The sequence below is a fragment of the Motacilla alba genome, chromosome 3 (genome assembly GCF_015832195.1).
Source record: "Motacilla alba alba isolate MOTALB_02 chromosome 3, Motacilla_alba_V1.0_pri, whole genome shotgun sequence".
In the NCBI taxonomy this organism is placed as follows: Eukaryota; Metazoa; Chordata; class Aves; order Passeriformes; family Motacillidae; genus Motacilla; species Motacilla alba.
Window position 1 is genome coordinate 91,566,761 of NC_052018.1, and position 14,272 is coordinate 91,581,032.

At 41.3% G+C, this 14,272-nt stretch overlaps 1 protein-coding gene across 2 annotated transcripts in view; it reads right to left on the reverse strand.

The window, feature by feature from the left end:
• Positions 1–3,723: 3,723 nt before the first annotated feature.
• INTS7 (integrator complex subunit 7) overlaps positions 3,724–14,272 on the reverse strand; it is a 30,678-nt gene continuing 20,129 nt past the window's right edge. The window contains exons 18-20 of one of the 2 annotated variants that reach the window (XM_038133079.1): positions 13,702–13,800; positions 12,703–12,888; positions 3,724–11,815 (exon numbers count right to left, since the gene is read on the reverse strand). In XM_038133079.1, the coding sequence (XP_037989007.1) occupies positions 11,528–11,815; positions 12,703–12,888; positions 13,702–13,800 (573 nt within the window). In that variant the 3' untranslated portion in view covers positions 3,724–11,527. Of the gene's footprint in view, positions 11,816–12,702; positions 12,889–13,701; positions 13,801–14,272 lie in introns of those variants that run through there. The other variant, XR_005256449.1, reaches the window with a different exon arrangement.

The following is a 14,272-nucleotide window of genomic DNA, read 5'->3' on the forward strand; positions in this document are numbered from 1 at the left end:
TTGCATCCTCTTTTCCACTGTTAATACTTAGTGATGACTGAGTTAGATTCTTACCAAGGCAAAGCTACCAAAGATGAACACAAAAATAAACAACAGTTGAAGAACAAATTATGTTGCATTTGTGACAGCTTGTTAGTAGTAAGGGTTCTCAGGCTTGACTGGTGAAGAAACAGGACATACCATGGGTTGGTACTTGAATTCCAGACTATCTTGGTGCCTGAGATTACCACTGACAACCCAACAGGGAGCAGCCCTGGCCAGGGCAATGTCTCAGACATATCCAGGAGCATCTACCATGCCCAGTGATAAGCCCTTTCTTTTCCTGAAGGCAGGGAGGAATGGGAGCAGAGGCTTGACACCTCCTTGTTCTACCCCAGCTATTGCTGTCTCAAGTTGGGGTGGAGGCCAGTAATTTGGACTATGTAAATTACATTGCACATTCCACTCCCTACAACACACACTTATTGTGGTAACTTCTGTCTCCAAGTGGAGGTAATATAGGAGTTGTTACATTCCATAAATATTGATCATCTCTCCCCTAAGGATGTGGTACGCATTAAAAAAACAAACAAACAACACCCCCAGCCAACCAACCCCAAACCTAAACCAACATCAGTCGTTAGATGAGTGCACAAAAACATTCCCTGGGCTCCCTCTCCTAGACAGCAACAGCAGCAGCATCTAGGGCTGCGAGCAAACATTAATTACACGTGTCTAAATCTACAGCAGAAGGGCTCCCATTCCAGGTGAGGAATCTCTGTCATTCATTATGCTGCCAGACACCTTCACACTTGCTCCTGGCCACTAAGTTTTCCATGTGAAAGGTGAGCAAGGAAGGGAGCAGCTCTGACAAGTGGTCAGGCAGAGGCTGCCACTGAGTGTAAAGCAGCCAGGGTGATCTGTACTGTACACTGGCACAGCATTGCCCAGCTCATTCTGCTCCTCCTCCTCTGACAGAAACTCAAAGCATCACAGCTTTTGCAAAGGTAACTTCAGGGAGTTACAGAAAGAATCACTGGGTGCATTTGGAAGGGCTTGGTGCAGGCACTGCTGTGCAGGATGACCTGTTAGAAGCTGTGGATTATGTCTTGAGGAGATGGATGAGAAAGTGCAAGCTAGCAGCTGAGCGAAGGCTCAACTGAGTAGAATCCAATTGTGAATTTGCAGAATCAAGGCAATAGATTGCAGGGGGAATAGTTGATCAAGCTTGCTCAAATCCACTGTGTAATACACCCCGCAGAAGCCTTATTCATTGCAGAACGTCAGGAAGATTTGCAAACCACTCCTGTAACCAACACACCCAGGAGCAGTCATTCCTCAGCAGTACTTGCCAGAGGCCTTACAAAACACTACTTGACTTTATGTTCAAAACAAAAAGATAAAAACATTGACTTGCAATTTTAGTCTTGCAATGCTGCAGCTCAGAGATCAGTAGCTGCCAAAACCCTACAGTCTCTGCTCACCATCTTTAAAAACAGATGAAAAATGAAATATCCTTACAAACTAAAGGTATTAATATTTTGTTCCAGTAGGAAAGCAATGAGTATCACAGAAAAACTCTCTGTACTCTTGTTCACAGAAGCTCTTCACCCTGGGAGCTGTGTTGCTGAGATCCTACCCAGCCTGTAACAGCTGATGGAGTTCACATTGAATTTCAGCTGAACTGTTATAAAAATCCTGCAGGGTTTCCACAAAAGGTCATCACAATGTATGCAAATGCAGGATGAAAGGATATAAAAGGACATACAAGATAAACAATTGAATTCCTGATTAAAAATAGTTCAGCTGAACCTAGGTATTATATAAACACCAAAGATGACTTTTTATAATCTGATCATGCTAGTCAGTGACTTCATTATGCAGGGAAACATGAGCTGGAATACTCAGATTTTTCAGTGCATTCTACAGTTTCACATATAGAGCCATTTGCATGCATTCGGTTCCAGGCAAAGTCCACTGCCAAGTACATTTGTTGTCTGCATACAGAGCTCAACAGGGCTGCCTAGATAAACAAAAAAACCCTGAATTTTGAACCTGTGATACAATGCATGTGAAATCTAGCTCTTGCTACCATATAGATTAAAAAGAAAGCTCATGGACCAGGTTCTCATTTTAGCAATTCAGAAGTACTAATTCTGTTACATTACACCTAATCAAGAACATTTAAATTAGTCTTTTATCAGTAGAGCTTCATTAATTAACGTGCTATTTCAGTGCACTTATTAAAGGCACTGTTAGTATTTCCCCCTCCTCAGAACTTAAACACCTTGAGATCTTTTTCAGATTCTCTTTTAAAATTCATCTTTAATCTTTGCTCTTACAGAAGTTGAAGTTTGTCCAGTTCCTTTTAACTTCAACTCTCCTTCAGACTAACAGTTGCTTACACATGCACAAATACTTTAAAGGCTTATATTCCTGAAGATGCAAAGCTTTTGTACATCTCCAGAATACTTTCGTAAGTGAAATGTCCATGGAACTGCAGCTCCTTCTACTCCTAGGCAGCCAAAATGATTAAAGAAACTAATTAAATAATTAATCACAAGCAGCATTCTTTGTAATGACTGGATTCTTTTGCCATTACCTGGGTAACACAGATAAATATTTTACTGTATCAGGTTGTATGTCTTGCCAGGCTTGTAATTGAAGTGGCCTGGCAGTTTAATATTTTAGAGAGGCACAAATGAGTCATGGTCTCAACTGCCTGTGCTGAGCATGAATTATGCGCCTCATTTTAACAGCAGTCCAACACAGAGCTATTGCAGAGATCCTGTGGCCTGTGTCAACCCTACTACAGCGTTACAGGGATTTGTCCTACATTAAAGGAAACTTTTGTCTACATTCTGTTTAGAAATTCAAGTCTTGTGAATGGCTTATGAATCCGTGTAGATTGTTGAGTAATCAAATCACTGGTGAACAGATTATATCTCGGGCAGCCCAGCTGTAGATTGCTGCTGGACCAAGTCCTTTCCACCTCTGCCCTTCAGCTGTCAGCTTTTCATTATCAGCACCACAGCTGGAACTAAGAACGGGTACAAATGAATCACTGCTCCAACAGCTGAACTGCTGGGACTGACCCAGGCTCCACAGCTTCTTTACAACTTACAGGTCAAAGTCTTCCTGAAGGAAAGATAAAGGACAAACTGAGTAATGTTTTTGTTTACATGTGATCTCAGTATTTCCATACTCTGGTGTACTAAGTAAATAATGTTATTACTTGTAATCATTTCTGTGAGCGCAACAAGAATGCTGGGGGTTTTTATCTCTTCTGAAGGGAGGAGATGAGGAAATAAAACAGGTGATAATTACAGTGATAAATTTTTGAATTGCTAATTTGCCATCAACTTTTGTCAACTGCAAGTCACACAAGCACTGCCCAAGTCCCACCCACAGGATGGAGTGGCAGCCACTTGGCTTGTAAAACTACTGCTAAGTTCCTGTGCTGATAATCCTTTACTCCTTGAATGGCAAAATGTCAGGCACAGCCCAGCAAGACTGGGCATTTGAAGGTCAAACCAAAACTAATTGAATTGCCTAACTGTTGGAAGGACAGATATTTATAATTTTTTTTGGAAGGACAGATTTTACTGAGCATTTGGCTCTTTTTAAAATTATTTTTTTAAGCCACACTTCCTGGAGTCATATACTAAAAATAAAAATGAGGAATGAGATTAGGCTAAACATGATTTATGGCTATCATGATTGCAGAGAAGCAGCTGAAAGTAAAAGCTCAAGAGATTAAAAGTGACATTTTTCAAATTTATTCAGATTGCATAGCAGGGTATTTGAGGTGGTCAATGCCAACTTCTCCCTGGGCTGCCTTAGAGCTGCTGGAAGTGGTCAAAGATTTACAGCAGGAAGAGGATGTCAAGCTCCCAGCAGTCTTCCATAGCAGAGAATATTTTCATCTCTGCCAGGAGGAGATACGTGGTCACACACAGGTGAGAACTCCCAAGTCAGACAAACCACATCAGAGGTGAACAGAGGCTGACTCGGCAGCGGATGTCCGAAACCAGCACAGCCTGCAGGTGCTGTTATTAGCCATGACTGCAAGGGCAGTGCCCAGAGAGCACAAAGAGCAGCAGAAAGGCACATCTCAGGTGATCAGGCAGGCATCACAGAGGGCTCTCCCATCTGTCTTCTCACAGCAAGAGCTCACCGTATTTGTACTACAGAGCAGGCTTCACTGAAAACAAATTTTAAGTTCCATATCCCTCTGGGTAAGCTGTTTTCGGGTGAGGTAGTGTTGACACATAAATATATTCAGTGAATCATCAACATCCCCATCTGCCATTTAGTACACTCACATCACTAAAGGGCAGACCAGAACATGAGTACCTGATCTGCAACGCCGGGTTTTGTTGAATAAAGGTTCAATTACAAAAAATAAAAGACTGATTCATCAGCATGGCATTTAAAAATATTTTTTCTCAAAAGCATTAATTACCTTTTAAATTCCGCACTGGTTTTGTTATCTTGCCAAATTGAGCTACTGGAGGCATTGCAACACAGTTAAGAGTCATGGGGGTTGTGTCCTCCTTTTTCCTATACAAAAAGAAAAAATACTCCTCCACAAAACAGGACAGTATTTTCTATGACTGTAGTCAATTCCTAAAGCTCTGAACAGCAAAACAAAACTGGGGGTTTGAGGGCTGTTGTTATTGTCATTATATGGTTTTGTTTTGTTTTAAATAGGAAAACCAACACAATTGGGTGCTTTTTTAGGGTCAGGCTGAAATACAACTAAACATACAGCCTTCAAGCTATTCCTCTGGTTCATCTTTATTGCCCCACTCCCCCAAAAATGAAAATCAGTGTATATTTTTGTTCTTGACCTAATTTACACACACTAACAAATACAAATCTCTCCAGTGCATCTAGGATGTAGCTAGTACTACCCAGATGTAGTCAGGATTAATACTCTCAGAAATTCCTGCCCAACCCACAAAGATTTGGTCTACACTGAAACTTAAACCCTTACAACAAGGAGAATCAAGGAAATCTCCTGCATCTCTCTCACATGACACAGACTGCTGTCAGGAAAACCTTTTCCTCTGCAAGGGTGAAAATGCGCATCAATTCACTACAGGTGACAGACAGTGATAAAGGAAATAAACTATTAGAGTTTGTACATTGGTGGGAGGATCAGCTCACTGCTCACATATATCAGCTTCACTGATGAGTAGCAATAATTAGCCTAATTAATTACAATTGCTTTTGCTCCTCCCTTGTGGAATGAGGGAGAGACCTTCTGAAGAGGTCAGACATTTGTCAATTATTACAACTCCTGAAATTTCCCCTGTGTCTGCAGTGGGTGACCAGCTCTGAAAGGTCTCCATCCACTTCACTCAACGATCTGGTTTGGACACTGCCATTTGCACGGACCAACTTCTGCAAACATGTACCCATGGAACTAGTGCCAGTGGATTTCAGGCTAAGGGATACAAGCCTAGCTTTAGCCAGAATTTGTAAATGTTCATGTAGGAACGTCACTGGTATAACCTGCAATCAGACCTCTGCACACCTTGGGACTTTGTGAAACAAGGCGAGTCAGAAGCCGTCATGGCTCACCACTGTGAGCTGCTGCCCACATGCACTGCTGGCAAATCAGGACATACTCAAGCATGCCTCACCTGCTGCAGAGCAGAGACTGACACACAGGCTTGGCCCCAGCCCCTGCTCCAAAGGGCATTCCTTCCTTCCTGTCCTTCTGTCACCTCACTCACTCTGGGCGGTGACTCAGAGCAGCTGCTGGGAACTCTGCAGTGCTCTCTGCCCTCTCCAGCTGCCCAGGCAGAAAAGCCACAGTTCAGATGCACATGAACTCAGTTTCCTCCAGACTCCTGTTAAACACAGAAATACACTGCAGGTGCACAGTCAGCCAGTCCAGCAGTTCACTAGCACTTCCAGGATCCAGCACACGCTTCCCCAGCTCCTGCCTGGTACCGACTGCATTGACCAACTCACTCTACAGTCAGACAAGACAAACCTGCAGAAAAAACACTCAAGCCAACTGGAACTGTTTTAAGTGGATAAACTCGTGATCCAAAGAGCAAAGCTGGCGTCAGGAATAAGCACAAGAGAGAGTCCCTTTTCAGCACTGTCACACACCTAGACGGTGTCAAGTGAAGCATGAAACTGTACCCTGAAGATTCACCCACCATGTTTGGCAGAGTCCATCCACATCACACTCAGTTTATATTTATCCCAGTCTCTTCCAGCTCAACTGCTACTCCTTGGGTTTTCTCCATGGTTAGCTGTGTGTTAAGCACGGACAGCTCTTAATTTCACATTAACTGCATTCCTAAATTTAGAGCTTCTGGGAAGCAAGGACAGGCTCTGTAAAATGGATTGCCAGCAAGCCACATACTTAAAATGCTGAGCGAAGGTATTTTAAATCAGCCAACCCACACAAGTCCTATTTTACCCTATCCTCCTTGGAGCTTTGTAGTCACCATTGATACCCCTAAAAAAACCTTACAAACAATTGCTTTTAGTAATCAAAGTTTTAAAAGACTTCTGGAGAACTCCACAATCATATCTGAGGGAATGTGAATATAAGAGTCCTTATCTATAGGGAAAAAGAACGATTTTTAAGACTGTGAAGTAGCTATGGCCAAAGTTTTTTATCATCTATAAAATAAAACAGTTTCAGTATCTCCTTGACTGCTCTACTGGGTCACTGGTAAAAAGAAAAATCAGCTTTTTACTACAGTTAGGTGTCCAGCGACTAGAAAGTGTTCAAGGCATTGTTACAGGCTCTTTCTAACCTCAGAAAGACTTTCCTCTCAAAATTCACTGAATGCTGCTCTTACCTTATCTAAGATCCTCGGGTCAGGAGGCTGAGGCTAAGTGCAAACTTCATAAACATACAACTAAGCTGTCCCTAATTTTGACAACATCACTTGGAGGTGTGCAAGCAAGAGATAAAGACCATATCCTGAAAGCAAATAAGAACACCAAAGAAATGCTTCATATTTCTCAGCTAACAATCAGCAGAGTAGAGCAACCTTCTGAAGTGCAGACCAGGGATGACTGATCACTGAAATGCAGCAATCTGTGACTTCAGGAGTGAGTTTGAGCAGCTGCTGTTTGGCAGAGAGATGTTCCTTGGAGTACAAACAACGCAGCAACTATCAGGGGTCACTAAGATAGATAGGTTGGTTTCCTGGTGACACAAAACAGCACCTGGCTTAAAGATTGACAGGGGGAGGAGAGGGTAACTGCAACACTGCATAACGTGCCTCGCAAGAAAAGCATGCAACTCTGTTTTCTTTTGATTTCAAGAAGTGCTTTTGTCTCAGTCACTCTCTCTGCTCTGGAGGTGAAAATGGCAAGGTTCTGGCTAAGTCTGCTTTTGCTTAGCATCTCAGGTTGTGTCCTTGGAGGCACCTATGTGTGTGAAGCAAGAGCAGCTCCCATAGTGCTGGACACAGAACTGCAGCAGTCAAGCAGAGAGAACTACCAGTTCTTGGGCTTTACTCAACTCAGAACTGCTTTGAGAGCTGGCAGGGCTCCTAAGTTGCCCCCCTCTACCCTCTATTTTCCCCCCCTGCTGCCTTTGTTTGCACAGTGCAGACACCTGAGTACACCTTTACTGCCACAAATAGAACAGATTGTTCAGAGAAGAAGCTGTCAGGAACTAAAAGGACATGTGTGTAAATATGCTGATCAAGGACACAGCAAGCACTTTAGGAAAACAGAAAGATGACAAACCAGAAAAGAAATGAAGCAAAACTGAAGGCAAGATGCCTCCATACTGTGTTGTAGGAGATCTCTCTTTCTATGCATATACACACTGAATATCACTCAAAAGATATTTTTAGGAATGCAATAAAATTCTTTCAAATCGTATGAATTCTTTCAGTAGGTTGGTGGGATTTCTAACTAAAGTTGTGGTATCACTAAATAAAATAATTCTTAAAAGCTGATGCATATGTTTAAAGAACCATTGCAGTTGCTTCTAGACCTGTGCAATTCCCATACAGTTTCATAGGATTTAAGTCAAAATACATCCCTTACCAAATACAAAAACTTCAGCTATATTAAAGCATGTCAGTCCTTGGGTAAAATGAGGGCATATCCAAGGAAACAAAAATAGGAAAGGAAGTCTGAGATTCCATGAATACCCACGACGAGTGCAACTTCGGGAATGACTTCTGAAATACACTTGAATGACCTTAGCAGGAGATTACACTCCAAATTCCAGGGTAAGGTAGAATCTGACAGCGGACATTCCTTCCCTGCCCTGCATTCAGTTCCACGTTGCCTGGAGCAAGGGATCAGCCAGGAATCCAGAAATGACACTTTCTGGACACATGCCTGAGCACATGTTCACAGGAATGAGAGCGGCAAGTACTTCCCAGAGTAACTGGCTACACCATCCGTGGAGAAGTCAGGTCAAATTATAGAGCCTAAGCACCAAAACCTATTGTCTTAATGCTGCACTGCACATACTGTCAGCACCTCCAGGCACCTTCATTCCATCATCGCCTCCTGCTCAGCCCAACAATTTATCCAAGCTAGATGAAGGCATATCTCAGTGATTAGGAACGGAACATGACGTAGCTGTCTGCACAAGCCCTTCTGTTGTTTGAATTCTTAGCAGCTGTCTCAGGACCAATGTCTAGCCACTGAGTATTTTCTTTCTTCTGCCAGTAAGTGTAACAGATCTGAATTGTCTTCCATTATCAGTGTGCAGCTATGCATAGTAATCAAGTTACTGCTTTGTTTACTGAGAAACACTAAGGCAATTTGAGTCTGTATCTTAGAAGTGCTTTCCAAATTCTTTGTTGCACATCTTCAAGTACAGGCACCAGAAACTGAATGCAGGACTCAAAGAAGAATAACCTCCCTGCTTCCACTAATAGTCAAGGATCACATTCACTGCTGATAGCTCCAACAGCAGCTTTCTGTATATTGCTGTAACTTTAACGCTCTTCCTCACTTCTCTTTAGTTATTTTGAGACATTGTTTGCCATAAAATCCGTGGTTTCTGTTTGACAGGAACCAGCTTATTAGGAATAAAAAATACACCATGTTAGAAAACAAAAAAAAAATCCCCCCACACAAAAAATAACCTCACTACAAATCCAACAAAACATAAAACACTGTGCTTACATAGAAGAATTTACTAATAGATCCAGAGCCTTTCCTGATCAGCACACACATAGAACTAACCTGCAAATGAATCAGCATGAGAAACTCTTTGGAGTTTAGAAATACAGGTATTTGTACAGCAAGCCACCCTCCTATACAAGGTAATTTCCAATAAAGTAGCAATTACAATTTTCCTCCCCCTGCAATCTCCCATTCCTAACATCCAGATTCTCAGGCTTCAAGTATTATTTGCTTTGCTTTAAAACTGATACAAGCTCTTGGAGTTCTAGAGGTCTCTCAGATCAGGTGAGCAGATGTGTTTAAAGGAGGAACACTTTTTTTCAGCTGTAGTAGAGTTAATCTCAACAGCTCACAGACAGTTAAGCCCCAGGCCAGAGCAGGGCTTTCCTATCTGAACATCACATGACTTATGAGAAAAGTTTGTTCCCCAGCATGGAAATGTCTTGTAATTTCTGAGTTGTTTTGGAATGGCACCATCAAAGATTTACACCAACATATTGGTCAATAAGAGCAAGAAACACACATTCATTATGCAGGATAAAAAAAAAACCTCTTTGACCTCTAAGTATCTTTTTTTTTTTTTTACATTAAAATACAGAGGTTTTTGTGGTAAAGAACTGATCTATGACTTTAATGAAAAAACCCAACTGACCACAAAGAGCTTAGATCTTCAGTCTGACAGAAAGCATACACAGCAGCAGGTCAGTCACCTCTCTCTGGACCCTTTAGCAAGCTGTAGCTACAGGTACATATATGCACGTGTGCACACAGAGCTGCACGTACACACACACACCAAACTGTGGGCATGGAACCACAAAAGTGGGACAGAAACCACCACTTTCCTTGGTCAGCTTGAAAGGTGGTGGCACTTTGTGTCTCCTGCTCAAAAGGAAAGTCATTTATGGAGGATGCTGCTCAACTTTTCACCAATTTTGTGTCTTCTGTTTCAACCTTGCCTCGCAGCTCCCATTTCTAGTTAGGATTAGAACCTGACCAAGGTATGATATCTAGCATCGTCACTTCCAGTTTGTTTGGGTTTTTTTTTGGAACTACTATGGGAAAACACAGCAAAAAATTCTTCATCCTGCTATGCAAAAGAAGCCTCAGTTTACAGCAATGCATTATCATACTCTCTGCACTTGAACCAAGCAAAATCTGTAAACTCCAGTCAGCTCTAGAATGAAATCAGATTGAAGAAATAACAGTATCATGGGATTTTGTTGAGAAAATAACATTTCTGCTCCAAGAGAGGGATTAACAAGCTGAAGAATGTAAGAAGTGCCAGCCCTCCTCCTCCTCACTCAAGTGGGTCCTGTTTTCCTACAGAGTGATAAGCAGAGACTATTTATAAAGACCAGGTGAAGGTCATGTTATGTGATCTACTGCCTGTGAGTCTGGATACAGTTCTGCCTTTTATATCACAAAGGAAGTGTGAAAATTATGTATGAAGCAATGCATTTCCAAAATTATTCTGGATCAATTTCTAGAATTAGCAAAATTATATTTCAAGTTCTTGTAGAATTAACAATTAAGTTCACAAGTTGGTCAAAGAACACATAAGATAACAAAGTTTTGGTATAAAGGACTCCTCTTAAAAAACAGAGCTGTTTACTTGCAAGCTGTCATTCATTTTAATTTCCCTCTTACAAGAGCAAATAAAAAAACCCCTACAAAACAAAAGGTTTCAGAAATACAGACACATGAAAATTTAAAAACATGGTAATATCTTCCATATCATCTGAGAGACAGTGATTATTCCCACCTTTAAAACTCTGCCTCTTGCACGACTTCCCAGACAGCAACCCCTCAAGCAGTCTTTTCCCTCTGCCGTGACGGAGTATCACAACTGAACTGCAGTTTTTTTCCTTCCAGCTGCATGCATTAAGCACTGCTGAAGAATTTTAATAACATACACACACCAGCCAAATACTGGAACTTGCTATTAAAATGTCAGAAAAAGAATCTCTGGATATTCCTGCCAATTCCTTCACATTAAAAGATACACACTTGGTATTACACTAATTTCTGTATAACCAAAGGGAAGTGATTCCCAATGTCCTGTAAGCCTGACATTAGAACCTGTGTGCTTCAAAAAACATCATGGAAAGTACCAGTCAACAAGCTTAGTGTCCCCTGCTACTGCAGTTTGTGGAGCCTGCTGGAACAGGTTTGTAAACAGAAGTTAGAGATCAGGTAGGAGTTCTTATAGTAAGAGCACAATTCCAAATTTGACCAGCTGCCTCTGCTGAATCGAGTTCAAATTCACTCCAGATAATTTAAGAAGGAACAAAACGGCATCTGAGACTTTCTAGAAGAAGGCTGTAATAAAAAAATCTTCAAAAACCATTTAAAACAGAAGTGTCCAAAGAAGCTGCAACAGCAGCTGAGCAGGCCGGGCTCACTGTGGCACTCAGAAGCGGGAGTACGCGCTTCTCTGCTGCTGCTGCTGCGATGGAGCCTGGCCCTGCTGCTGCTGGAGGCGAACTTGCTGCGAGTAGGGGTCCTCAAGAGACTTCACAAAAATAGTTGTTTTAGGCCCAGTTTTCCAGACAATACCGTTTGAGTCTATCACAGAGGACTCCACGGTGATGTTGTGGGTGCCAAGGATCACGAAGTTTAGCAGGAACTGAGTGCTGAAGTAGTCGTTGTGCGGTTCCACCCTCTGCTCCATTTCATTGGTCATGTTGTCAATAGGAATCTGAGAACACAGATCGAAGGTTAAAACACCATAAACCTGCCAAAAATAAGTTTTCAGGTCTCCACTTGAAGGAGAGAGGAGAAAAACGGCAAAATGTGTTTGCAATTCTCCTAAACCAATACATGTGCATACTTGACACAGCCTGACAAGCTAACAAGTCATCTTCCACCTGAGTTTCTACTGTTCCACAAAGTAATGTGAGTCAAGCATCACACACTTCCTAGTCCTGCTCTTTCACAAGCCACTGACTTTCTTTTATTCTCCCTCAAAAACCCCAAACAACAAAACAAACAAAAACCTGACCCCAAAAGCCACCAAAATGGGCCTTTCACTAAGTATCACATGCTTGCAGAACCTAAACCTCAGGCATGCAACCCTTGTTAAAACAGTTGACTTAAGTTTAATATGTGTGTCCTCAGATGCTATTTGATTTGGACAGTCTGTCCTCATGATTTCCACAAACAAAATAAAAGAATCATAAAATGACTTAAAAAAAATTCTAAAGACTATGTGGTAGAGAATCATCTACTCCTGGTTTGTTTTTTTTTTCCCTGTGGAGTTTTATATGATATATAACTAGGCTGAGTTTTTCTCATCTCAGGCAGATTCCTAATGACTTGTTCCAAACATCACAAAGCCTCTTTGTTTGGAAGAAGAGCTGTTACAAAAAGGTATTGACATATTGCAGACTTAAAAATCCCAGATCCCCTCCACAAGTTATGCTTGGCTCTGGCCAGTGCTTGAATGTCAACTGGCAGGAGTGAAAGGATTACAGAACCATCCCCATTCATCTCATGCTGGGAATTCTGCTACCCAGAGACAAACAAAAGAACAGCAAAACACAGCAAAAAAGCTTAAGACTCCTCCTGGCTCTATTCTATCCACACCTTATAGTCCTGTCCAGATTTGCTCTGCAGCACTGAAGAGACATTCAGACAGACAGACTGGATTTTACGGAAAAGGCCTGGTTTAGACCCGTGCTGAACCACTCCTTCCACCTTGAGGGCCAGCTGCTGGTTGTTCTGTACTGCTATAGGCTCTGCTGGGTTCCTTGGAGATGGGGATAGAGCAAGCTGGAACACAAGTAAAAAGAGCAAAATGTAATAATAAGCATCCAGAAAAGCAAATAAAATTCAAGGATGAAACCGGACACCTTCTCATAAAAAAATTTCCAAGGAGAGGTTGGGTAGGAAAATCAGCAAATGGAAACACAGACATTATCAGAGTCTCATTAATATATTATTTAATAAACATCATCAGCAATACCAGATAGTATCTTTGTATCAGTTTCATTTACTTCACTTCTTCAAAAGATGTGGAAAAAAAATCTTCCACAGAACAGCCATAGGTATATCAAGCTGAACAAAGAAGCAAAAGGCAATAAGAGTAAAAATTAAAAACTTAAGGCTTTCACTTTTCCCAGAAAAAAGGAGCACTTGAGTAAAACAAAAAAAAAACAAACCCATGACCTTAGTCATATATAGTCATTCTTAGTCAGTGAGCTGATATGTAGGACAATTTTCTTCCAAGATAGTGAACATTGCTTTTTAAAGGGAAAGGAAAAAAACGAAATACAAATCTATAAATGCCCTCCTAGGACTATAATTAGTTAGCTTTGCAGACTCAGAATCAACAAAAATTCCAGCTACATTTTACCTTTAAGACTTTGCAAAGAACTGAATCTTACTTGTCTAAGTGACTGTCTAGTGGTTCTGAACAACCATACATACATGCTATTCAAGTTACTCCTAACAGATTAACCCAAATGCTATTTGCAGTTATGTATCTTCACTAAAAATCCTTAAACTCTGTGCCTTCAGCATGGCTTTTCTCATGAAGTAAAGACTTTCTAAAGAAATTTGAGGCCATATTTGAGCAGTACTTACCTTAATACTTGTAGACTGCAGCTTTTGGAAAAAGTACCTTTGAAATGAAAGGGGCACCTTCAACAAGGCAATGACAGCATTGCACAGACAAGCTGTATGCTGCAAGAAACAAGAGCCAAAACAACTGAGAAAAAATGTAATTCATGACACAGGAAAAAGATATGTACCTGAGCTACTGAAAGAGCAGGAATTTCCATTTAAAGTCCAAAAATATATTAATACAGTCATAGAATTATAGCCATTGAGATTACAATGACTATATTCAGCCTCTCTGTTTATGTTCTGCCCCTTATTGAAGGAGGTATTCTGCTCTGGAAAAAAGCAAGGAGGTCAAGCAAAAGACAAATACAAATCTTTCCAGTCCTAGTATTAGAGTTGACAGAGCAGGATTTGCTTGAAACACTCCTACACACAAGCTCTAAAAAACCAACTCCCCTCCAAGCAAAAAGACTGGCATCTATCAGAACTTAATGCAATAATTAAGTTTTAAGCCTTTTGTCTACTCTTCCTTTCCCTGCTGCAGCATGCCTCTGGCTCAGATGAACACAAGCAGTGCCACAGGATTCACCAA